We start from the raw sequence: 22,933 nt of genomic DNA, 5'->3' as shown, positions 1-22,933 counted from the left end.
TTGACCGAGCTCTAATTAGTGTCGTGGGGGGACGACTATGAGGCGCATTCCCTAGGCCCAGAGCTCTCCAGTGGAAGCAGCTAAGTAGATATTGAAAACATTGCTATCTTTCACCCTTTGGCCCCCCAAATTTACCCTGTGTGCACTGAACACTACTGAGAGGCAGGGTGCGAACAATGACCAAGAAATCTTTCCCATTTCCAGCTGTCCTCTTGTGAAGTAGCTCTTTTGTCACAGTGCCGCTTGCCCCTGGCCCTGGGGGCAGAGTGTAAGGACAGGCAGAAGTCGGATTCCTGGATTGCATTAGTCCCGTCTGCAAAGAAGGAGTAACTGGAGAGGGCAGCTTCAGAAATTAGTTCTGCCCACAACCCGCTCCCCTCCCTCAAACTCACAGCCTTTCCTATTTCCTAACAAGAAGGCCTGGCTTGTAGAATTCCAGAGCAGGGGAGGTAGTGGTGATAGGGTTCTATTTTCTAAGGGAGAGCTGTGTTTGTGAGCAGCAGCCCTCTGGAGGTGTGGGAGGGCTGTGGGGATCCCCCAGAGGATTTTAGGTAGGTAGAGAGTAATGCGAACTGGAGTCTTCACAATCCCTCCCTGAGCGTCTCTTCATAAAACACGTCTCCAAACTCAAACTGTAGTTTCACTTTCCTCAGGTCTGGTTTAAGGAGCTCCAGCGATGCTGGACAAAATGCTCCCTCTGGCGTCTCAAACGCACACAAATTTTTCTCGACCTTGAAGAGGCTGGGCTGTCTTACGTCGCCTTCGACTCAAGTCTAAAGTACCACCCACAAACTCCCACTCGCCCCTGCAGCGGAGGACTGAAGCTCTGGGGCAGTCAGGGCTGCCACTCTTCTGCTTCCTCCTCTCCCATTGGTCACTGGAAATTTAAGCACCTTTTTTCATCATTGGTTGGGTTGGGTCTTTGAGCGCTTCCTTTGCCCATTTCCAAGATGGCGCTTATGGCCATGCCTAGAATGCAGATTGAAGCTATAGCTCTGCCATTACTTAAGATGGCTGCCCCCATCAAGATGACCGGGGTGTGCCTAGGGGAAAGAGGCAGCGGGAGGCTTTGAGATGGTAAGGGTTAGTGTTCCATTGCGGGCAGAGCCTTGGGACGTGGGAATGAAGAATAGAGAAACTAGGGAGCTAGCTGAAGCCTGTGGTGGTGGTTAAGAATAGATAATGGGAGAGCGGACAGGGGTGACAGGTGGGGGTGAAGGATCAACGATGGGGCGGGAGTGTGTCTGGGATTCAATTTTTCCATCGGTGCTCTCTTCCCCTACTGTTCCTTGTTGCAGGTCTAGCATTGAACCCTATGGAAGTTTCTGAAACTGGGGAGCCTGATGATGGGGGGTGGAGCCCGTGGGGGGTAGAGGGAGCAATAGACTGTTTCCCCAGGCTAACCCCGACCCCTCCCTGTCCTCTGGACTAAAATGGGTAACACCCTGGGCCTGGCACCGCTGGGGACTTTACCCCGCCGGACCCCCCGTCGAGAGGAACCACTGCCCAACCCCGGGAGCTTCGATGAGCTGCACCGGTTGTGCAAAGGTGAGGATGTGGGGTTTGGGTGTCTTAGGTGGAAGGGGTAGAGGAGGGGAGGCTCTTGAATGCTGATGCCCCGTGATGTGAACAGAGAGATCACAGCTGGAGCATCCAGCAGTCAAGAAGGGTCAGATGTCCAAAGCAGAGCATTTTTGTTGCAGGATTTGAAAGGAGGTCATTTCCTTCGGTGCTTCATGTGGGATTGAAAGGGAGGTCTACCTCCTTGGCTAGGGGTCCTCATCTGTACTTATTCCTTCCCTTCCCCTCACTCCTTTCAGATGTATTTCCAGCACAGATGGAGGGCGTGAAGCTGGTTGTCAACAAGGTTCTGAGCAGTCATTTCCAGGTGCTCCCACTTCTCCGGCCCCTCCTCACTTCACCTCCCTGCCCATCCCTGGATCCTCTTCTTCACACCTCTTACTCCAGTCTTAGCCAGGCTAGGTGTGACAAGTGAGGGACAATGTGGGGGTCCCTTTTCCTTTCTTTGTCTGTGGGACTTGTTGCTTAAAATCCAGTGACCCTCTTCATATGTCGGAACAGTTGAGGTTTTTAGAAACACCCGCTGAATGGGAAAAGATCAAGGGTGGGATAGGGAATTAAAGAAGAATGTCATGTTCTCCGTCGTCTCCTCTTTCCTCAGGTGGCTCATACTGTGCACATGAGTGCCCTGGGCTTGCCAGGGTATCATCTCCATGCCGCCTACGCAGGGGACTGGCAGCTTAGCCCCACTGAGGTGAGGGCTCCACCACATTTGCATCAACTCCCTAGACCCTCACGCGGACGTAGGTCTTGGGGAGGAAATGTATGTGCTGTCAGGAAAATCATCCAGCAACTTTGTTCTCTGCGGCTCTTCTGAATGGGACAGGGTAGAGAGATACGCCTGTGCCAAGATGCCCGCGTTTGTCTTTGACGCCCACCAGGGGGCACTGTGTGTCGTTACGGAAATCCCTTAGTGTTCCTGTTTAGGTCAATAAAAACTACCTACCCATCTCAGCCTTACTGTCTACACTCCTTAACAGGTGTTCCCCACCGTGGTGGGGGATATGGACAGCAGTGGCAGTCTCAACGCCCAGGTCTTGCTTCTGTTGGCAGAGCGGCTACGAGCTAAGGCTGTCTTCCAGGTGACCCACAGTTCCTGCCTCCATCCGCTGAGGCACCTCTCTCTCTCTTCCATGGGTATCCTGCCTCGGGGGTCTAGGGGGAGGAGCAGAGGCAATATTGAACATAAAAAGGGGGAAGGGTATTTTATTTCTTACTCTCCTCCCCAGACACAGCAGGCCAAGTTCCTGACGTGGCAGTTTGATGGCGAGTATCGGGGAGATGACTACACAGCCACTCTGACCCTGGGAAATCCTGACCTGATTGGGGAGTCAGGTGGGGAACTAGGACGGAGTTCTTTCTAGCTTGTCCATTTGCAAACAATGCCAGTCATGCCGTTTCATCTTCAATGTAGTTTGGCGATTAGAAAAGGAACTTTCTGGGCAGGCCAGAGTGGGGGTGACTGGATGGTAGGGGCACACACCTGACTCTTGTCTCCTTACTCGCCCACAGTGATCATGGTCGCTCACTTCCTGCAGAGCGTCACCCAACGGCTGGTGCTAGGAGGAGAGCTAGTTTATCACCGGCGACCAGGCGAAGAGGGGGCCATCTTGACTCTGGCTGGGAAGTACTCAGGTACGGAGCTAAGTGAGACAGTGGTGAGGGGGAGCGACTCTAGGCTTTTCTGGGGTTCCTTGCCCGTGTCTACTACAGTAACTGTCTTTTCCCTCTGTACTTTTCCCCCCAGCTCTACACTGGGTAGCTACGTTGAATGTTGGGTCAGGTGGGGCCCATGCAAGTTATTACCACAGGGCAAATGAACAGGTAAGATTATTGACCTGATCCGCTATCCTAGTTGGTCAGCGAGAAACTCTGCCCCTCAGGTCCCCCCAGGCTCCTGGCCTATTCTTCTTCCTACCCTCACTCTGGTATACATCTCCACACATGTGCCCAGCTTGCTACTACCCTGTTGGGACTCTTCTGGTATTCAAGGTGTCGGTTCCTCCTCTCATTTTTGTCCCTGTTTCTCAGGTTCAGGTTGGAGTGGAGTTTGAGGCAAATACAAGGCTACAAGATACAACCTTCTCCTTTGGTTACCACCTGACTCTGCCCCAGGCCAATATGGTGTTTAGAGGTGAGGGTTATTGTGATGTTTGGAACTGGTGAGGGATTTGGGGTTACACAGGAAGGGAGGAGGCTCTACCTTACTTCTGTTAACTCCTTATTCCAAGTCCTGCTATACAGCCTGACCAGTGTCCTCTTGCCTGGCAGGCCTGGTGGACAGTAACTGGTGTGTTGGTGCTGTGTTGGAGAAGAAGATGCCCCCCCTGCCCGTCACTCTCGCCCTCGGAGCCTTCCTCAATCACTGGCGCAACAGATTCCATTGTGGCTTCAGCATCACCGTGGGCTGAAGTGGTCCTGGAGGTGACCTCCACACAGCAGCTGGAACCTTTGAGTCAGATGCCCTAGGGCCAGAGACTAACTAGGTCCCTCTCCAGAGCCTACCTTGCTGATGACTTCTAGGGCAGAGTGGCGGGCAGGACCGTGTCCTCCTCGGAACTGAAGCTGCCACACGATCACTTCCCCATGAGGCAGTGGTTTGAGGTTCCCAATTCTGCCAGCAGCCCCACTATAATTTTCCGTATCTCTATGGCTCTGGACTGAAGGAGAAGGATTAAGGGATGTATCTGGCTTCCCTCACCCTACTTTCTTCTTTATTATTTTTATTTGATTAAGGTATTAGCTTCTTCTTCAGAGCAGAAAGATCTGCATGGGATTCACTTCCTATACCATTTCTCCCATTTTCCATCCCTCAGCCTCCCAAGGTTGGGAAAATAGGGTTAAAGAGCTAAATCTTTGGCCATAGAAAGACCAAAGAATGGGCCCACCCATTCCTTGAAGGACCGTCACCTCCTAGCCCTGAGACTTCCTCCTTTCCCATCTTCTGTGTTTCCAGAGAACTGCTTTGGTCCTGTGGTCACCCCAACTCCCCACTCTCTGCCCCCTGCCCTGTCCACGCCCCATGGATGACCGCACGGAGAGACAGATACTGTTCAGTGTTTCATTGCTGCCACTGAGCTCCTTTTAGCTGGTCCCCATCTTGGGCACCAGCAATTTCCCCTTGCCAGTCCAGTGTATCCCAGGGGGTCTGGGGAAGGAGGCCAGCCTGGGCCTCAGCTGAAGATTTCCCCAAGCAGCGGCATCATAGCAGACAGTCCCTGGATGCGCTGTATTTCATACGAGTATGCATTGTTTATGCTCCGGAGCTCAGTCAGCAGGCCCATCAGCTTTGCATACAGAAACCTTTAGAAGGAGTAGTAGGGTTACCAGGGAAAGAAGAGGGAAATAAGGCAGCTGGGAGTCTCGTCCTGAGGCCTCAGTCCCCCGAACTATCCCCTCCAGGAGGTTAAGTCTGAACATTAGAAAATCCTGCTGTGGATGGCACATACTACATTTTGAAAATGTTCAGAAGTCCCCAAGAGGGCCTCTGTCAGCACTGTCTTCCTTCTTTGTGCCTAGTTTTTCCTGAACCCAGGGCTTAGAGGTCAAATGTAAAGAACTAGACTTGGCCAAAACTTCAACTGTATAGAACCTGAAGGTGGAGCCTTCTAGATGGAGTTCTAGAAGGCGGTGTGTTGTTCTATGGTACAAAACATCCCCCTCTTAGCAAACTGATTTATCAAGGAATGAGCAGAACAAAAGTGGCATTAACTTCAGAGCCTGGACTACCGAGCCAGGGACAGGCTTTGCCCATGAAACTGTGAATGACCATGACTTCAAATGGAACTGAAAAATTCAAGGACTTGACCCAAGGGAAAGGAGAGGGCCAAAAAGAAGAATGAAGTTGGAGAGGAGGTGATGGCTATCACCAGTCTCAGGAATGCTATCACACACAGGCTATGAGCTACTACTTTGCATCTCTACTGAATAAAAAAAAAAACTTGGAAAAGTGAGAAGGAACAGCAGTGTGCACAGTTTGGGTACTGGAACTAGGTGTGATAGGGGTGACCCAAGGGAAGATCTAGGTTCCCGAAGGAAACAACGGTAAATGCATTCATTCTGATCCCAATGTTTCTCCAATCCCTTCCTTCCCCCAGTGCAGCCTGTGAGTCCCCAGCCTCCTACCTACCGACTTTGGGGCCTCTGCTGTTCCATGATGTAGTTGTTCAAAATCAGTGCCATCTCTTCTTGCAGCTGATCAATCTCTTCTCTCTGGGTGACTCCAGGCCTGTCTGAGAGAGGAGGTGGGAAGGTCAAGATGGCAGGGACCCAGGTGGGGAGCCTCACGTGGTACAGGGACTGAGAATGCTATAGATCCACACTGTGGGCTGGGAAGCAAGATGGTCAGGGATAGATTAAAGGGGCTGAGAGTTAGTTCCTTGGCTTTTGGATGATGCTCACCAGGAGAGAAGAGGGCCATGGCAGCCATGAGCACATACTCGGGCTCCTGGAGTTTTAGTCGTTTCAATGTCCCATGGAAGCGGATGATCAAATCCAAAAATTCCCACTGGAACCCTACTGTGAGAGGCGGTAGGCTTAGGAGCCTCCTGGTCACGCTTCATACTTTATACCCCACGGACACACAGCCTGTGCTGTTTCTACCATCTTACCATGGGCCGCATCTTCTATTCTGTAGCATAGAGGCCCACAGAGGAAATTCTGCGTTTGAAGACAGAAAGTAAGGTTGAGTGAGATGTGCAGTATTTCCACAGCCGCTCCCTTGAGCAAGGAGATCTGGTCCTCCATGGGTAGGGCCCTGTGTGGAGCAGAAAATAAGGGCACTTTAGACTTAGGCCTGCCCCATCAAAAGGCCCGACTGACGTACCTAGTGCTGAAAATTCAAGGCCTAGGGCTCAGAATAGCCAGCGGATATGTGACTTTTATCAGAGCCTGGTATGGTTTATGAAGCATTTACTTCCTGAAAGACCACATGGTACTCACCGAAAATGGGGCAGTTCCTTGGTAAATTTGATAATCTGCTGCACCATGAAAGTATTGCTATCTGCAAAGTGTGTGAGCAGTGGCATCACGGGGACCAGAGTGGGGAAGGGCCGGTGATGGACGAACAGGTGGGCTGGAGGCTAGAAGAGTTTAGAGCATGAGTGAGAAGCCTCGGCCTTGGCCATCCTTTGGGTCTCATCAGCCTTAGAAGGGTTTTTGGCTGAGGAACCTGCCCACTCTGGGGTTCTGGAGATCTGTCCTCTGTCAGGGCATGGTAATAGTGCTCTCCCTCAGGCACCCAGGACAAATCCTGTAAGTTCTCACCCTGAACTTCACTAACTGGCCAAACATGGGGACCACATGGCGAGTGTGGGCCCCCAGGAGGGTCTGGACCAGCTCTTTCTGCTCCAGACTCAGCTGCAGCGATGCTTTCTGTGCCCGCCGCTGTGCCTGCCTGGCTCGCCGCAATGCCAGGGCTTCTGCTGACAGTATCACTGTGGCAGGCAAGAAAGACGACATAAGTTGAGAGCAGCAGAGAGCACCTTTCTTCCGCCCCTTGAGGCGAGGCTACTCAGTCTCCCCGTGTAAGGACTGAGGAAGAAAGGAAGGTTTCTGAGGCTTCCGTGGACTTCACTGAACCAGTGTGTCTAGGCGGCAGAGGGTTCCTGCACACATCTACTGACCTCGTATTTACCGGTGACACACTGCAGCAGGAAACAGTGCACCATGGGAAAGAAGGGAGAGGTGGAGAGTAAAGTGGGAAGGGGAGATGTTTGGCTCCTTGGGAACGTTGAAGAAGGGTCTTCATTTTGAAAATGTCACTTTAGATTTGCATAGCTTTGTACTTTCAAAGGTTCTATGGCTAGATTTCACTGGCGGTAGCGACTCTAATTAGACAGGGCAGGCTTCGTATTTCTCAGAAGCGTAGACTCCAGCAACACTTCCATAGTCATAAAATAAGTGAGAACTCAAGGCAGTGCCATTTGGCTTCTACAGTGTCCTTTCCACCCGCTCCATGCTGAAAGGAGTGTGAGATGGAAGTGCTGGAGTTTGAGAGGCGGATGGGCTTGATGCCCAAGTGTGACTGTGCTGTTTAGCTGACAGGCTGAAGCTGTGGGAGGCCAGCTGCATTAATCTGTTGGGAGCACAGCACAGTTACCTGGCACAGGGAACGCAGCAATGAATAACTAAGAAGTTCCTACAAGAAGACGGGTACCATGTACTCCAGAGATAGAAGAGAAGAGGCAAGCCAGGTGACTTTGAAGGGGAAGGAATTTCGGGGAGAGGAAATGGGGAAGTCCTGGGGAAGAGTAAGCTTGCTGCGCTCGAGGACAGCACCGAGCCAGTATGTGTTGAAGGGCTTAAGAGACAAAGTCTGAAGTAGGATTTGTATGAAATCATGTACCTTAAAGGAGGTTGGAGCAGGGAGAGACTGGAGAAATGGCTCAGGGTTAAAAGCGCTGGCTGATCTTGCAGAGGACCTGGGTTCAATTCCCAGCACTCACATGGCAATTTATAGTCATCTTTAACTCCAGTTCCAGGGGATCCAACATGCTCTTCGAGCCTCTGTGAACACCAGGCATACACAAGGTGCACAGACATATATGCAGGTAAACACTTATACACATTAAAAATAAAAAAAAATTACTTTTAAAGAGAGAGACTGGAAGCTTTGGGAACTGTGGCATAATCTAATTAAGTTTCAAAAAGCTTACTCTGCCTGCTATGTGGAACACGAGCTAATAGGTATACCAGACAGCAGAGAAACACACTAAATGGCGTCCTGGGATGGTAGGGGGCCAACTCACTGTCTTTCCTCATGCCAGCGTTTAGACACTTCTGCAACCTGCAGGCTGGACAGTGGCGTCTCTGGGCTTTGCTGACCTCACAGCTTCCAGAAAATGGACAGATGGGACCAGTGTTTTTGCTGACTGTTCGTCTGCGAGACAGAGAAAGACACTGCAGGATCTGAGATGGCAGCGAAGCAGGCAGCTGAGCGTAAGAGGAGGCTGGAAGGGTATGGAAAAGCTAACTGGTTTAACAACAGGCTAATCTGAGTTGTGTCCAAAGGTCCTCAGAAGCTGCTGGAGCATTTTCACGGGGAAGCGAGGCCACTCAGGAACCCTCATTGTGTAGTACTTACTGGTCCTGGGCAGATCATGTGCACTACTCTTGACTAAGAGGCTGAGCCTCTAGGACAAATGGTTGGCCTGCTGTTCTATTGTCACCGGTTCCATACAGTGTTGGGGGCAGCAAGATTGAGGGTGCTAGACACAGGACAGTACAGCTTGGCTGTGAGAGTATGAAAGCCCCATAAGCTTGGAGATGGGCCAGCGTTTCAAGGCGGCCCCATAGGAGTGCGGGGGTTGTTTCTGATGGGGAGAAAGCATTCACCTGAAGAAGCCTTTGCAGCCCTCACAAGTCAGGGCATGGAAATGATAGCCCGTGGCTCGGTCTCCACACACCACACAGTTCCTCGGCTCATATTCCTCTCCACTGGCCATGGTTTCAAGTGTTAGCGTGGCTGTCATGGTCTCCTGGATGTGGGAGGAAGTTAACAGTCAGCTCGGAAACACACTAGATTCTCTTCCTCTTCTTCTGCAGGATCCCTTCCCAAGGCTACCTACCCTCCACCCAATACCAGCACTGTCTGTACTGAAAGCAGAAATGTTGTTTTTGGTCTCCGGCCTTCCACAGATTACCCACCTGTTTCTCTTAGGCAGCACGCCGCATACAGGCCACAGAATCTCTCCCCAAGCCTCCACGCTGACCCTACTCTCCTTGTGATCTCAGGAGCTGCAGGAATTTGGGGTTATCCTCGGTACCTTGTCTCTAGGTCTCATGCATGTGACCTCCGGGTACTCTCTGTGCCATATGTAGTAGGTAGGATGCAGACTCTGGACCCAGGGCAAAGACCTGAGGCGGGAGGTTTTCCTAAGCATGTTCCAGCTGTTGGTTGGTAACAGATGGGGAGGGGCTATGATAGGTGGGGCCCTCACAGATCATTGAAAACTGCTACTTGTTTTCCCTATTGGTGAGCTTTAGGCTAAATCTACAGTCCTCTCTTTATGTGGATCCTGCATAAAGTGAGGAGAGATGAAGAGGGAGAGAGGGCAAGGTTTTTCACATGCAGTATGCCAATAGTCAGAGGATAGCTATAACAATTATACCAGGCTCTCAAAGAAATTTATTTATTTATTTTATGTGCAAAGGTGTTTTGCCTACATGTATGTCTGTGTGAGGGGTGTGAGGATGTCGGGTCCTTTGGAACTGGAGTTACAGGACTGTTATAACCTGCCGTATGGTGCTGGGGATTGACCCAGGTCCCCTAGAAGACCAGCCCAGTGCTCTTAACCGCCCCCCACTTCCTTCCTTCCTTTTTTCTTCCCTCCTTCCTGTCTTCCTTCTTCTCCTCCTCCTTCTTCCTTTTGGCTTTTCAAGACAGGGTTTCTCTGTGTGTAGCCTTAGTTGTCCCGTTACTTACTCTGTAGACCAAGTTGGCCTTAAACTTAGAGATGAACCGGCCTCTGCCTCCCAAGTGCTTGGATTAAGGTGTGTGCCACCACCTCCCAGCTCTTTCTTTCTTTCTTTTTTTTTCTAAAAAAGATTTATTGATTTTTTTCTTTTAATGTGTACACCTAGTACACACAGAGACTGGAGAACATTGTCTGATCTTCTGAGACTGGAGTTATAGACGCTTGTGAGCTACAATGTTCTGTACTAGGATTGAACCTGAATCTTTTGCAGGAGCGTTAAGTGCTCTTACCCTCTGAGCCTTCTCTCTAGCCCCAGAAATTTGTTTTAAAAAGACTTCAGGAGATTAAGAATTTGGGCATAAAGTCAGAAGAGATACCTCTTCCCTGCTTGGGATGACTGAGATATGAATAAAAGTGAACCCTAGGTGGTAGAGCAATAGCTCAGCCATTGAAGTGCTTACTATGCAAGCAAGCAAGGGCCTGGGTTTAAATCCTAGAACCCACTTTTTTAAAAAAAGTTTTATTTATTTTTTTATTTTGTGTTCTTTGTTTTTTGTTGGACCACGACAGTTTTTTGCCTACATGCATGTCTATTTAAGGGTGCCAGATCCCTTGGATTGGAGTTACACACACAATATTGAGCTGCCATGTGTTTGCTGGGAATTGAACCCAGGTCCTCTGGAAGAGCAGCCAGTGTTCTTAACCCACGAGCCATCTTATCAGACCCAAACCCACATTGTTCTACAAGGCACAGTGGATGTTGTGGAATATTACTTTACACTGTGTGAAGATGTGTCAGTATGATTGGTTTAATAAAAAGCTAAATGACCAATTGCTAGGCAGGAGGTATAGGTGGGACTAATGGACAGAAAGAGAACTCTAGGGAGAAGAAAGGCAGAGATGCCAGGAGATCCAGAACAAGCAGGATGTGCAGGAGGAGAGATAACAGCCTTGAGTCATGTGGCAGAACACAGATTAATATAAATAGGTTAATTTTTTTATAAGAGTTAGTTAAGAATAAGTTTAAGCTAAAGGCTGATCTTTCATAATTAATGCTATGTCTTCGAGTCATTATTTGGGAGCTGGTGGAGCAGATAAAGACTCATTACAGGGGGACATACTTGTAATCCCAATGCCAAGAAGGCAGAGACAGGTGGATCTCTGGGGTAAGTCTAGCTTAGCTGGCAAATTCCAGACCAGTGAGAAACTGTCTCAAAAAACAGGGTGGGGCTGGCGTAATGACTCAGTGGGTAAAGGCACTTGCTGCCCGGCATGATGACCTCTTTGATACCAGAATCCACATGGTGGAAGGAGAGAATTGGCCCTCTGCAAGTTGTCCTATGACCTCTATCAATGCTCGGTGGCATATGTCCACCCCTTCCCAAATAAAGGAATGTAAAAACAACAGCAAAAAACCCTCACAAAAAAAGCGGATGGCACTTGAGAAGTGAATGATACCCAAGATTGTCCGCTGGTTTACACATGTGCCCCCCCCCACGTGACTCTAATAAGTTAGAAGTAGTTGAACTTGATTTGGGAATTCTTGTCCTAGAGCTGAGTTCATGGGTTGTGTAGGACCTGTGTGATTGATCACACAGACCTAGCAATCAGAAGATTCCCATACTTGGTTCAATTTTGTTATTGCCATGTTGATTTTATTTGTTTGTTTGGTTTGGTTTTTCAAGACACGGTTTCTCTATGTAGCCTTGGCTGTCTTTGTAGACCAGGCTGGCCTTTAACTTGGAGATTCACCTCCCTCTGCCTTCTAAGTTCTGGGGTTAAAGGCCTGAACCACCACCCACCTAGCTCAAGGAAACTATTATTAAAGAAAAAAAAAGCATTTAATTGGTGCTTGATTACAGTTCCAGGGGTTTAGTCCATTATTACCATGGCAGGAAGCATGGTGCTATGCAGGCACATTTGGTGCTTGAGAAGTAGCTAAGATTTCTACATCCAGATTTGCAGGCCGGGGGAAGAGGGAGAGCAACACTGGGACTGGCTCGGGTTTTTGAAACCCTAAAGCCCAGCCCCATTTGTAGCAGGCTTTCTTGGACCACCAGCCCCCAAATCATGACACAGAAACTTATTATTAATTATGAATGCTCAGCCTTAGCTTAAGCTTGTTTCTAGCTAGCTTAACTTAAATGAACTCATTTCTATTAATGTGTGTGCTGCCCCGAGGCTCATTTACCTCATCTATGCACTGTCCATCCGGCTTTCCTGCTTCCTCCTGTCTCCGCCCTTCTTTTTCCCAGCATCCTCTGTGCCTGGAAATCCTGCCTAGCTATTGGCTGCTCAGCTTTTAATTAAGCCAGTTAGAGTGACACATTGTTACAGTGTGCAAAAAGATTATTCCACAACAGTTAGCCTTAAAATTATTTATTTTATGTGTATGTGCATGCCAGAGTGTTTTTATGTGTACCACAAGAATACATTTATCCATGAACTTCAGAAGATGGTGTAGTAATTATTTCTAATTACTGGGCAGTGGTGGCGCACACCTTTAATACTAGAATTTGGGAGGCAGAGGTAGAAAGATCTCTCTGAGTTTGAGGTCAGTCTGGTCTACAGGGTGAGTTCCAGGACAGTTGGGGCTGTTACACAGAGAAACCCTGTCTCAAAAAACCAAAAATCAACCAACCAACCATCCAGCCAACCAAACAAACAAACAAAAACTTCAAAACTACAAATACCGATTGAGACCCTACCATAGGGTCTTATACCATAGATACAATGATAAAAAGATGAGTAAGACACTCTCTTGTATTCATGAGGGTTAAACCTATTAAGTAGACAGTCCTTATAACAGATATAAAGAAATATATTCAGACCCCTGATAGAGCTATGTTCAGAGGATTATGATCAAAAGAAGGGACCTTAATCCTGATTTGGCAGAGTGATACCATTTTCCATTTCCTTCTTGAAAGAGTGGCAACTGAGTTGATTTTTAAGAGACAATGAAGAATTAGCTAGGAGAAAACAAAGACAAACTCAATCTGAAAGCGCAACCCAGATAGTCAAGAAGCCAGAAACATGAAGGCAGATATGGTAGAGCCATGAGCAGGCTTCTTTTCTCCTCACTCTTGTTTAACTACAGCAATAAAGCCCTAAGAGCCTAGAATGCACCACCACTCAGGAGTCCCAGTGCTTGGTAGGCAGAGGCAGGGGGATCTCTGTGAGTTTGTGGACAGCCTGGTCTACAGAGTGAGCCCCAGGACAGCCAGGGCTACATAGTGAGACCCTGCTTCAGAGGGTGGGGGAAGAGAGAGGGAGAGTGAGAAACCTGTAGTTGGGATTTTCTTTGGGCCACCAACCAGCTCCTAAATAAAGATATGGAGACTTATTATTAATTATGGATGCTCAGCCTTAGCTTAGGCTTCTCCCACTAGCTCTTTTAACTTAGTTTAACCTGTTTCTGTTCAGCTATGTTTTGCTTTGGGGCTTTTTAGCCTTTTTTTCATTCATGTATGTCGTACTTTCCTGCTTCCTCCATGTCTGTCTGTCTGGCCTCTACATCTCCCTGTCATCTCCTTTTCTTTTTCCTTTGAGTCTAATTCCTCCTCCTATTTACTTTCCTTACCTCTAAGTCCCACCTCTACCTTTTCCCTTGCTATTGGCCATTCAGCTTTTTATTAGACCAATCGGGTACCTTAGGCAGGCAAGGTGAAACAACAACAACACATCTTTACATAGTTAGCCAAATATTTTGCAACAAGACCCTAAGAACTTAAGTTCAAGTTCTAACCTTAGCTCTTTAGCTCTTACCGCTGAGCAGCACTTTAATCCCAGCACTGGGGAGGCAGAGGCAGGCAGATCTCTGGGAGTTCGAGGCAAGTCTGGTCTACAAGAGCTAGTTCTGGGACAGGTACCAAAGCTACAGAGAAACCTTGTCTCAAAAAAGAAAAAGGAAAAGGAAACTTGGCTTTAGCTTAGGTTTTTTTGTTTTGTTTTGTTTTATCAAGACAGGGTTTTTCTATGTAATAGTCCTGGCCATGCTGGAACTTGCTTTGTAGATCAGGCTAGCCTCAAATTTATAGAGCTCCATCACCACCACCCAACACCAACTAGCTCTTAAAACTTAAATTAGCCTGTTTATATTAATCCATGTCTGCCCCATGGCTCATTACCTCTCCTCAGTACCATCAGTCCAACTTCCTCTGCATCTGGCTGGCAAATCATCTGCCTTAGATTCTTTTCCAGAGTTCCTCTCTCTGCCTGGAAGTCACACCTATTTTCTCCTGCCTAGCTATTGGTCCTTCAACTCTATTAAACCAATCAGAAGGTACCTTAGACAGGTGAGGAAGGACAGAGACACATCTTTACACAGTCTACAAAAAGATCCCAACACTAAACCTCTGAAACTGTAAGCCAACTCCAGTTAAATGCTTTCTTTTATGAGAGTTGCTGTGGCATGTTGTCTCTTCACAGCAATAGAACCTTGACTTAAACAGTACAGGATGCTTAGGGAGAGGTCAACTGGAGGAAACATTTGAGCCTGGGGCTGTTCATTCACTGGGGTCTAGAAATTATGCTGAGCCTTGGTTTTTTGTTTTTGTTGTTTGTTTTTGTTGTTTTTGTTTTTGTTTTGAGAAGTCTACCTTGTACTTCTGTTGTTGTTGTTGCTGCTGCTGCTGCTGCTGTTGTTCAAGACAGGGTCTCATGTAGCCTCAGCTTATCTGGAATTTGTTATGTAGCTGAGGCTGGTACTGAACTCCCTATCCTCCTGCCTCTGCTTCCTATGTACTGAGATTATAGACACAGAGCACCACGCGTAGGACATCCTATACTTTTTTGAGACAGGGTTTCTTGAAAGCAGACTTCTCTGAGCTAACTTTCCTATGTACAGCACAGCTTCTCCAGCCTTACGGCCTCTTCTGTGGACCAGACCAAGAGTGGAATCTTCTGCATGGGTCATGAGTATCCATGGAAAATAGGATTTCAGTTCATTGATGTGTTCACCCTCTCCCTACACACCTACCCCAGGCCAGGATCCGGAAAACTGCTGGCTGAGACCTGAGTGTTACACTTTCTAAATTCTTATTTCTTTCACCTAGGGTCAGGGAACTACCAGACAACTTTATTGTAAAGAATAAAGTAATATGTAAAATTCTTTGGACAGTGCTTAAAAGATGGGAGGGGTCTGTACGTGTTCATCCCCTTACTGTCTTCCTTCTTTGTTCTTCCATTCCCACCCTCTCCCAGATGTTAAGTGGGAAGATGGACAACCTGGCCTCTTGTCGCTGCCTAAAACTGACCAGAAGTCGTAATTTGTCATTGCTGTCCCCTGACCTCTAACCGCCCACCACCACCTCTCAGCCAAGTTCAGGCCCACACCGTTTCACTCTCTCTGCAGTAGCCTACTAAATTATTCTCTCTGCTTTCAGTCTCATCTCCTAACCCATCCTCCGTGGTTGCTATTTCAAAAATGCAAATTTGATCATGTCTCTCCCCTGCTTAAAATTCCTCATTTGATTTCCATCACCTTCAGGGGAAAAAAAAATCCAATCTCTTTAGCATGTAACACAAAGTCCTTTGTGATCTGACCCCTATTTATCACGCTGGCCTCTTCTATTCTGTCCTCACTTCCCTGCCCTGACCTAGTACATCGCACTTGGCGCTAGAAGTGCTTAAACATTTGGAGTGCCCTGAACAGGCTGTGCTCACTTACCTCGGACGTCCGCCCTTGTTGTTTCGTTCAGATGGAATCACCTCACATACCCGCCCTCCCCACCCATCTCCTGCCACCCTCAGTCCCTCCTGTCTTGGTCCTCCTGGACCTTCGGCCTCTAGGAGCCTTTAAGCTATATCTGCACTCAAATTTGTCACTGTACTATCTGAAGAACAATTGCGGGCTTCTGACTATCAATCAATTGTAAGCTGCTGTATTAAAGACATGACTTTTTTTTTCCTTTGAGACAGGGTTTCTCTGTGTAGCCCTGGTTGTCCCGGTCCTTGCTCTGTAGACCAGGCTGTTCTGGAACTCATAGGGATCCTGCCTGTCTCTGACTCTCTACTGCTGGGACTAAAGACCTGGGCCACTACTGCCCAGCAAGAACTGCTTTTTTAAAATGGAGCTTTAAAAAAAAATATTTTTTTAAAAATTTAATCCTTATTTATTGTATGTCTATGCAAGAGCATGTGTAGGAGACCAGAAAGGTATCAGATGCCCTGGAGCTGGAGTTCCAGGCAGTTGTGAGCAGCCTGTTGTGTGTCCTCTGCAAGAATAGTATAAGTTCCTAACCCCTGAGCTTCTCTCCAGTCCAAGGATTGCTCTTTTTGCTTCCTTCTTTCCTTCCTTTTTTCCTTTTCTTTTCCTTTCTTCCTTTTCTTCTTCTTTTTTTCTTTTTTTTCTTTTCTTTCTTTCTTTTTTTTTTTTTTGGTTTTTTGAGAAGGGTTCCCTTGCATAACAACTCTAGCTGTCCTGGAATTACTTTTGTGGAACTCACAGAGATCCACCCGTTTCTGCCTCCCAAATGCTGAGATTAAAAGGTGTCATCACTGCTTGGTTCCTCTTTTTCTTTTTTCTTTCCAAGTTTTGTTTTATATGTATGGGTATTTCGCCTACATATATGTCTGTGCACCACTTACAAGCCTGATGCCTATGGCGATCAGAAGCGGGCATTGTATAGACAACTGTGAACTGCCTTGTGGGTGCTGGGAATCAAACCCAGGTCTTTTGGAAGATCAGAAGTGCTCTCAACTACTGAGCCATCTCTCTAGCCCCCTTTTCTCTTTCTTTTGAGATTTATCATCGCCTCCTGATAACAAACCTTTATGAACCAGTGAGCCAGACTAAAGTCTGCATCTTTTACTTTTTGATTCACAGAGGCTTTGAGATGTGGCTTTTGGTTTTTTTGAGATAATGTCTTCCTTTGTAGCCCAGGCTGACCTCAAACTCATCGCAATCTTCTTGCCTCAGCCCCCTAAATGCTAGCACTTGGGAGGCAGAGGCAGGTGGATCTCTGTGAGTTTGAGGCTAGCCTGGTCTACAAAATGAGTTCCAGGACAGTCAGGACTGTTACACAGAGAAACCCTCTATAGAAAAATCAATCAATCAATCAATCAATCAATCAATCAATCAATCAAAGAAACAAACAAACAAAACCAAAAACAAGCATGAACCATGGTACCTGGGTGGGACATACACAGTCTTAAGTACTCCAGGCACATATAAATGTTTTCTGGCTAAAACAATTGAGTAAGATATGAATTAAAGTCTCATTCCAGTGGCTGAAGAGATGGCTCAGTGGTTAAGAGCACTTGTTACCTTTGTTACCCTTGGAAAGGACCTAGGTTCCATTCCCAGTCCCTCCTTGTTGGTTTACAGCCACCTGCAGCTCCAATTCCAGAGGATCCAATGCCCCCTTTCTGACATCAGAGTATACTAGGCAAGACCCATGGTACATATACACAGATAAAGGAAAAACCCTGATACACATAAAGTAATGTAAAATAAAATACCGTCTCATTCTAAACTTACACTCCATGCGATATTATTTGTGTGATTCACTCATTCAGTAAATATTGAGTGAATGTACTCATTCTTACAATAAACGTTTAATGGATGTCTTGTCTGTGTGGGGCACTTTGCTACACCGAAGTCCCAACGTGTCTTCTGGAAACATTCCTATTTTCCTTTTAGCTGCTGTCTGTTAGACCTGATTATCCTTTGTTGTTCCGACTCTCTGGCCAGATGCCTATTATTCTCTCATACTGATTCCAGACTCCTTTTTGACTTCTGAACTGTTGCTACATGCTGTTCCTATCTTCCGTGTGTTTGCATTTGATATTGGCTGACCTTCCCTCAGGTCCGTTGAGTCAACTTTCCAGTCTGGGCCTGCTCTCTTCTGTTTGACCTCCCAGGTACTGGCACAAACACTCTGAACGGGAAGAGATCCTTTCATTTGAGTCTCATAATCTGATTTTAATCTTTTTTTTTCCCTCCAATTCACCAGTGATCTCTAACAGTCTCTTGAATTCAGTGCGCTTTCTCTTATGTTTTTCCCCTGTCAATATCTCTACTATTTTTGAACCCTGATAGCTACATTGTCTTCTGTGACCCTTTTCTTCTCTAACCTCCATGCTACTGTTCTTTCTTCATTGTCCCCTAGTGCTGGGAATTAAACTACCAGAGAAGAACCCGGCTCCTGAGCCGGAGCCACGCCTCCAGCCCTGCCCCCAGGCCTCCAGCCCTGCCCCCAGGCCTCCAGCCCTGCCCCCTCTATTCCAACAGCTCTCTATTCTTCCAGCTTCACAGGTGCTTCTTCTCTCAAGACTCTGAGATCAACCATGTAGACTCTCTACTCAGGCTCAGTCTTGCTTCCTTCCATCTTCTATCTTCTTCCCTAAAGATCCATCTATTCCCAAGGCACCAGTAATAAGCGAAAATATCTAACAGCTTAAGATAAGATAACCGTTTACAAGGTGCCTTTATATGCTTTATTTATCCTCATCTTAGCGTGTGAAGATCTCTAATATCTATAACTAGTTCCACAGAATCATGTTATTTGTTTGTTTGCTTGTTTTTGAGATTGGGTCTCACTATGTGTCCTTGGTTGGTCTCGAACTTAAGATGTAGATCAGGTTGGCCTTGAACTCAAAGAGATCTGCTGCTTCATCTTCCGGAGATTGGGATTAAAGGTGTATGCCTTAACACTTGTAATTTTTTTTTAAGACTGCTATTCTTGAGTGAGGTAACCCAGACCCAGAAAGACAAATACCATATTGGCTCACTCATAAGTGGTTTTTAGACATAAAGCAACGAAAACCAGCCTACAATTCACAATCCCAGAGAACCTAGACAACAATGAGGACCCTAAGAGAGACATTCATGGATCTAATCTACATGGGAAGTAGAAAAAGACAAGATCTCCTGAGTAAATTGGGAGTGTGGGGAATCATAGGAGAGAAAGGGGAATGGGGAGGAAGGGAGGGGAGTGGGGAAAATATATAGCTCAATAAAAACAAACAAAAAGATTGCTATTCTTGACAGAACTCAGGAGGCAGAGGCAGGTGGATTTCTATGAATTCTAGGCCTGCCTGGTCTGAGTTCCCGAACAGCCACAGCAGGGCTAGACCCTACAAAACAAAAAAACAAATAAACAAACACCTAACAACTAAAATTGCTATTCTTTAAAAGTCGTCTCTGCTGTTTTTTCAAGTTAAGTCTCTCTCTCTCTCTCTCTCTCTCTCTCTCTCTCTCTCTCTCTCTCTCTCTCTCTCTCTTCCTCTTTCTCTCTCTCTCATTCTTTAGAGACAGGGTCTCACTATGTAGGTCTGTCTGGCCTCGAACTTTCAGAGATTTGTCTGCCTGTGCCTCCTAAACACTGGGGTCAAAGGCCTGTGCCTGAACCACCACACCCAGCAATTTCAATGACTTTTATTACTTTATGGGACTCCTCACTTCCCTAGACTTCCTTCCTAGCGCTTCCAACACCGCCTTTCTGTGGCATTAGACTATAAAGACCGCGCTGCACGAGGATTTCTGTTTTGTGAGAAAGGATGTCTAGCCCATATTGGCCTATAACTCACGTTACTTATGTCTACCTTCTCCTCTCTGGTGCGGGAGCTACAGGCACGCACCCATTCTTGACCTGCTGTGGGTTTCTAGACGCTGTCCCTTTTCTCCTGTAACTGTCACCCAGGCTCTTATTCTCTGCACAGCTGCAGTTTTCCTATCCGGGCCTTCTTACTGTTAGCGCTTTTCTTATGAAACCAATCTTGTTTCCTCTGTAAAAATAAAATAATCTAGAAACGTTGTCTATTGATTTATTTCTTATTGTGTGTATGATGGCAGGAACTCATGCCATGACACATGTATGGCGGTCAGAGGGCAGCGTTGTGGGGTCAGTTCTCCCCTTCTGCCTTTATATACGCTTCAGGGAGCAGACTGATGTCATCAGGCGTATGCAGCAAGCACTTTTAGCTGATGAGCCATTTTCTCAGCCATAGCAATGCTATTTGTATGGGAGCTAAGTTAAAAAATTCTTTTGATGGTCGAAAACCCTTCCATATAGCTTTATATATTTTTCCATATCTAGCTTAATTATATTTTTCTTGTTGTTACTCCGATTTCCTTCTTCTGTTTATCTATATTCTTTCCTTCCTGTAAGACCTAATTTCAATCTTATCTTCCCCAGGAATCTTTTGACTTTTTTGGTCCTAACTGATTTTTTTTTTTTAAAGACAGGGTTTCTCTGTGTAGCTTTGTGGCCTGTCCTGGAACTCACTCTGTAGACCAGGCTGGCCTCGAACTCATGGAGATCCGCCTGTCTCTGCCTCCCAAGTGCTGGGATTAAGGGCGTGTAACACCTAACTAATAACTAAGCCGGCTAGTCCTAACTAATGTATTTCTTCTTTGACATACTACTATTTATCATTATATGACCTACTATTATAGCACATTTAGACATATTGATATTGTCCTATGAATCATCTAAGTCAGGGATTGATTTATGAGCCAAATATAGGTTGCTATATAGGTACGAATGGTTTTACTGGGGCTGAGAGATAGCTCAGGAGTTAAGAGCACGGACGACACTTGCAGAGGACCAGAGTTTGGCTCCCAGAAGCCACATCAGGGTGGCTTACACCTACTTGTAAGTCCAGCTCCCGGCAAGTCAGTGCCCCCTCCTGGCCTCCATCAGCACCTGCACATACATGTATGGTGTCCCCTCCTCAGACACACACATACACACAATTAAAAGTAAAATAAATCAGAAGATGGAGAGATGGCTCAGCAATTAAGAGTATTGGAGATGCTGTTCCAGAGGACCCAGGTTCAATTCCCAGCACCCACATAGTGGCTCATAACTGTTTATAACTCCAGTCCCAGAGGATCCAATACTCTCTTCTGGCTTCAGTGGGCTCCAGGCACACTCATGGTGCACGGACAAACACACACATAAGCCAAAGTAAAAATAATTAAAAAAAAATTCCCAATAGGGTTGGGAAGGTGAAGCAGTGGTTAAAAGCCGTGACGACTGCCCTTCTAGAGGACCTGGGTTCAATTTCAAGCAATCATGTGGTGGCTTCCAACTACTGTAACTCCAGTTCTGTGTGACACCCTCCCAAAGGCATACATGCATGCAAAACACCAATGCAGGTAAAATAAAAATAAATACATTATTTAAAAAAAATTAGTGCTGCTGGAGAGTGGTGGCGCACACCTTTAATCCCAGCACTTGAGCAGAGGCAGGCGGATCTCTGTGAGTTCGAGGCCAGCCTGGTCTACAAGAGCTAGCTCCAGGACAGCCAAGGTGGTTATACAGAGAAACCTTGTCTTGAAAAACAAAATAAATAAATAGATAACAAAATAAAAACCAGTGCTAGAGGGTTGGCTAAGAGCACTTGCTATCTGGCAGAAGACCCAAGTTCAGTTCCCAGCACCCACATGGAGGTTCACAACCCCCTGTAGCTCCAGTTCTAATGCCCTCTTCTGGCCTCCTTGGGCACTCTATTGTGTAGCCATGGTTGTTCTAGAATTCACTATGTAGCCCAGGTCGGCCTCGCACTCACGGGAATCCACCTGCCTCTGCTTCCCAAGTGCTGGGATTAAAGGTGTGCGCATCATCACCATACCCAGCGAAATAAATCTTTAAAAAAGTTAAATAATTGGAAAAATTAAACCATACAATTAGATCATTTATTCCCATCGCGTGGTATTGTTAGCCTCTTTGGGAATTTACCTTAAAAAAAGAAAACTTTTCACTAAAATTTACTTAATGTATTTGTGAGTATCTGCCATGTTGTCACGTATGTGCAAGTGCTTGCGGAGGCCAGAAGAAGGTTCCAGATTCTCTGGAGCTGGAGTTACAGACACTTGTGGGCCACTGGATATGGTTCTAGGAACTGTACTTGGGTCCTCTGGAAGAGCAGCAGGCGCTCGTAACTGCTAAGCCATCTTTCCAGCTCTTCCACTAAAACTTAAAGAACTTTCTTAGCTCATGAAATTTATTTAAGATTCAAACTTCATTGATCACAAATACATTTATATCAGCCACAGTCAAACCTGTTTGTTGACATAATTGTTTGTGTCTATATTCACGCATAATAGGAGATGGCTCACCCGCAGTACATATGTCCGTCAAAGACAAAAGCATTTAACAATTTGATTGCTACCTGCAAAACTAGCTGATCCCTAACCTGGAGGCTGAATTCTCACTAGAATTTCTTCACAGCAGCTTAAGAATTGAGGTCTGTTTCACTGAAGACAACCCTTTCAAAGCTAATTAATTGTTCATTAGAAAGATTCCCGAGGTTGCATAAAGGGAGTAGGAGCTAGCCTAGTTAGAACTTTAGTAACCGAGGCAACCGGATTCCTAATAGAAACAGAACCAGAGGATCTCAGGTGGATCTTCTTTCCAGGGGAAATGTGTAACCGCAGAAGCAAGCTAGTAAAAAAAAAGACTATTTGAAGTCTTACTGGAATTCGGTTGTTGAGAAGAGGCCAAACCACTGGAATGGTTGAGACAAGCGCAGTTATGGTTTTAGCCAGCTGTGAAGGTATTATATTCTACCAAAGAATATATCTGTGAAAGTTAAAAGTGTCTGCGTTTGGCTGACTGAAGTTGTAAGAGATTGTACAATGCCAACAAGTAACACAGGCGTGAAAATGTAAAGAATTTCCTTAAGGGATGAAAACTATATAGATAAACAGAGCTACGTTAACTAAAGTTACCAGAAGGTTCGTGCATTTACCCGTGTTCTGTTTATTTTCTTCCTCCTTGTTTATTCCCCTAAAATATATAGACAACATATGGGATTAGAGAGATAGCTCAAGAGCCTTTGCTGTTCTTGCACAGAGGACCAGAGCTCAGTTCCTTCGGATACTACTTACTACTTTTCTCTCCTTCACCGCTTTCCTACTTCGTTTTCTGTCTTCTCATCCCCCGACGGTCTCCCCCTCCTTCCCGCTCTCTCAGTCTTACCCTAGT

General features: G+C 46.5%; 2 protein-coding genes across 7 annotated transcripts; one reads left to right on the top strand and one right to left on the bottom strand.

Annotated features, from left to right (window-relative positions):
- The first annotated feature begins 935 nt into the window (after positions 1–935).
- Tomm40l (translocase of outer mitochondrial membrane 40 like) lies at positions 936–5,537 on the top strand. The gene is made up of 10 exons (XM_075989087.1): positions 936–1,077; positions 1,299–1,548; positions 1,821–1,888; positions 2,183–2,275; positions 2,562–2,663; positions 2,811–2,916; positions 3,094–3,216; positions 3,329–3,405; positions 3,613–3,715; positions 3,853–5,537. The coding sequence occupies exons 2-10, from the start codon at positions 1,434–1,436 to the stop codon at positions 3,990–3,992; spliced, it is 927 nt and encodes a 308-aa protein (XP_075845202.1). The 5' UTR covers positions 936–1,077; positions 1,299–1,433; the 3' UTR covers positions 3,993–5,537.
- On the bottom strand, positions 4,629–22,881 carry Nr1i3 (nuclear receptor subfamily 1 group I member 3). Of its 6 annotated transcripts, none has more exons than XM_075989082.1 (9): positions 22,837–22,881; positions 8,917–9,059; positions 8,331–8,461; positions 6,847–7,016; positions 6,523–6,662; positions 6,192–6,337; positions 5,983–6,099; positions 5,711–5,813; positions 4,629–4,884 (listed from the first exon to the last, which is right to left on the bottom strand). In XM_075989082.1, exons 2-9 carry the CDS (start codon positions 9,051–9,053, stop codon positions 4,755–4,757), a joined length of 1,074 nt encoding a protein of 357 aa, XP_075845197.1. In that variant the 5' UTR covers positions 9,054–9,059; positions 22,837–22,881; the 3' UTR covers positions 4,629–4,754. The 6 variants fall into 6 exon arrangements, with proteins under 6 accessions (XP_075845197.1, XP_075845196.1, XP_075845198.1 ...); XM_075989081.1 differs by lacking the exon at positions 22,837–22,881 and adding an exon at positions 9,229–9,407; XM_075989083.1 differs by lacking the exon at positions 22,837–22,881 and adding an exon at positions 9,229–9,407 and having other exon boundaries at positions 5,983–6,096.
- Positions 22,882–22,933: the final 52 nt, after the last annotated feature.

This window comes from Microtus pennsylvanicus, chromosome 10, assembly GCF_037038515.1.
Source record: "Microtus pennsylvanicus isolate mMicPen1 chromosome 10, mMicPen1.hap1, whole genome shotgun sequence".
NCBI lineage: Eukaryota > Metazoa > Chordata > Mammalia > Rodentia > Cricetidae > Microtus > Microtus pennsylvanicus.
The sequence above is the reverse complement of the archived record's forward strand: the minus strand, read 5'-3'. Positions and strand labels throughout refer to the sequence as shown.

Bases quoted from the DNA above. Each gene is read 5' to 3' on its own strand.
- Nr1i3 (XM_075989082.1), bottom strand. From the start codon at position 9,053: ATGACAGCCACGCTAACACTTGAAACCATGGCCAGTGGAGAGGAATAT. The intron at 8,462-8,916 runs GTGAATGCTTTC...TCTGTCTCGCAG, and splicing joins GGCTGCAAAGGCTTCTTCAG to ACGAACAGTCAGCAAAAACA. The intron at 5,814-5,982 runs GTGAGCATCATC...CTCCTCTCTCAG, and splicing joins CATGGCCCTCTTCTCTCCTG to ACAGGCCTGGAGTCACCCAG.
- Tomm40l (XM_075989087.1), top strand. From the start codon at position 1,434: ATGGGTAACACCCTGGGCCTGGCACCGCTGGGGACTTTACCCCGCCGG. The intron at 1,889-2,182 runs GTGCTCCCACTT...CTCTTTCCTCAG, and splicing joins TTCTGAGCAGTCATTTCCAG to GTGGCTCATACTGTGCACAT. The intron at 3,406-3,612 runs GTAAGATTATTG...CCTGTTTCTCAG, and splicing joins ACCACAGGGCAAATGAACAG to GTTCAGGTTGGAGTGGAGTT.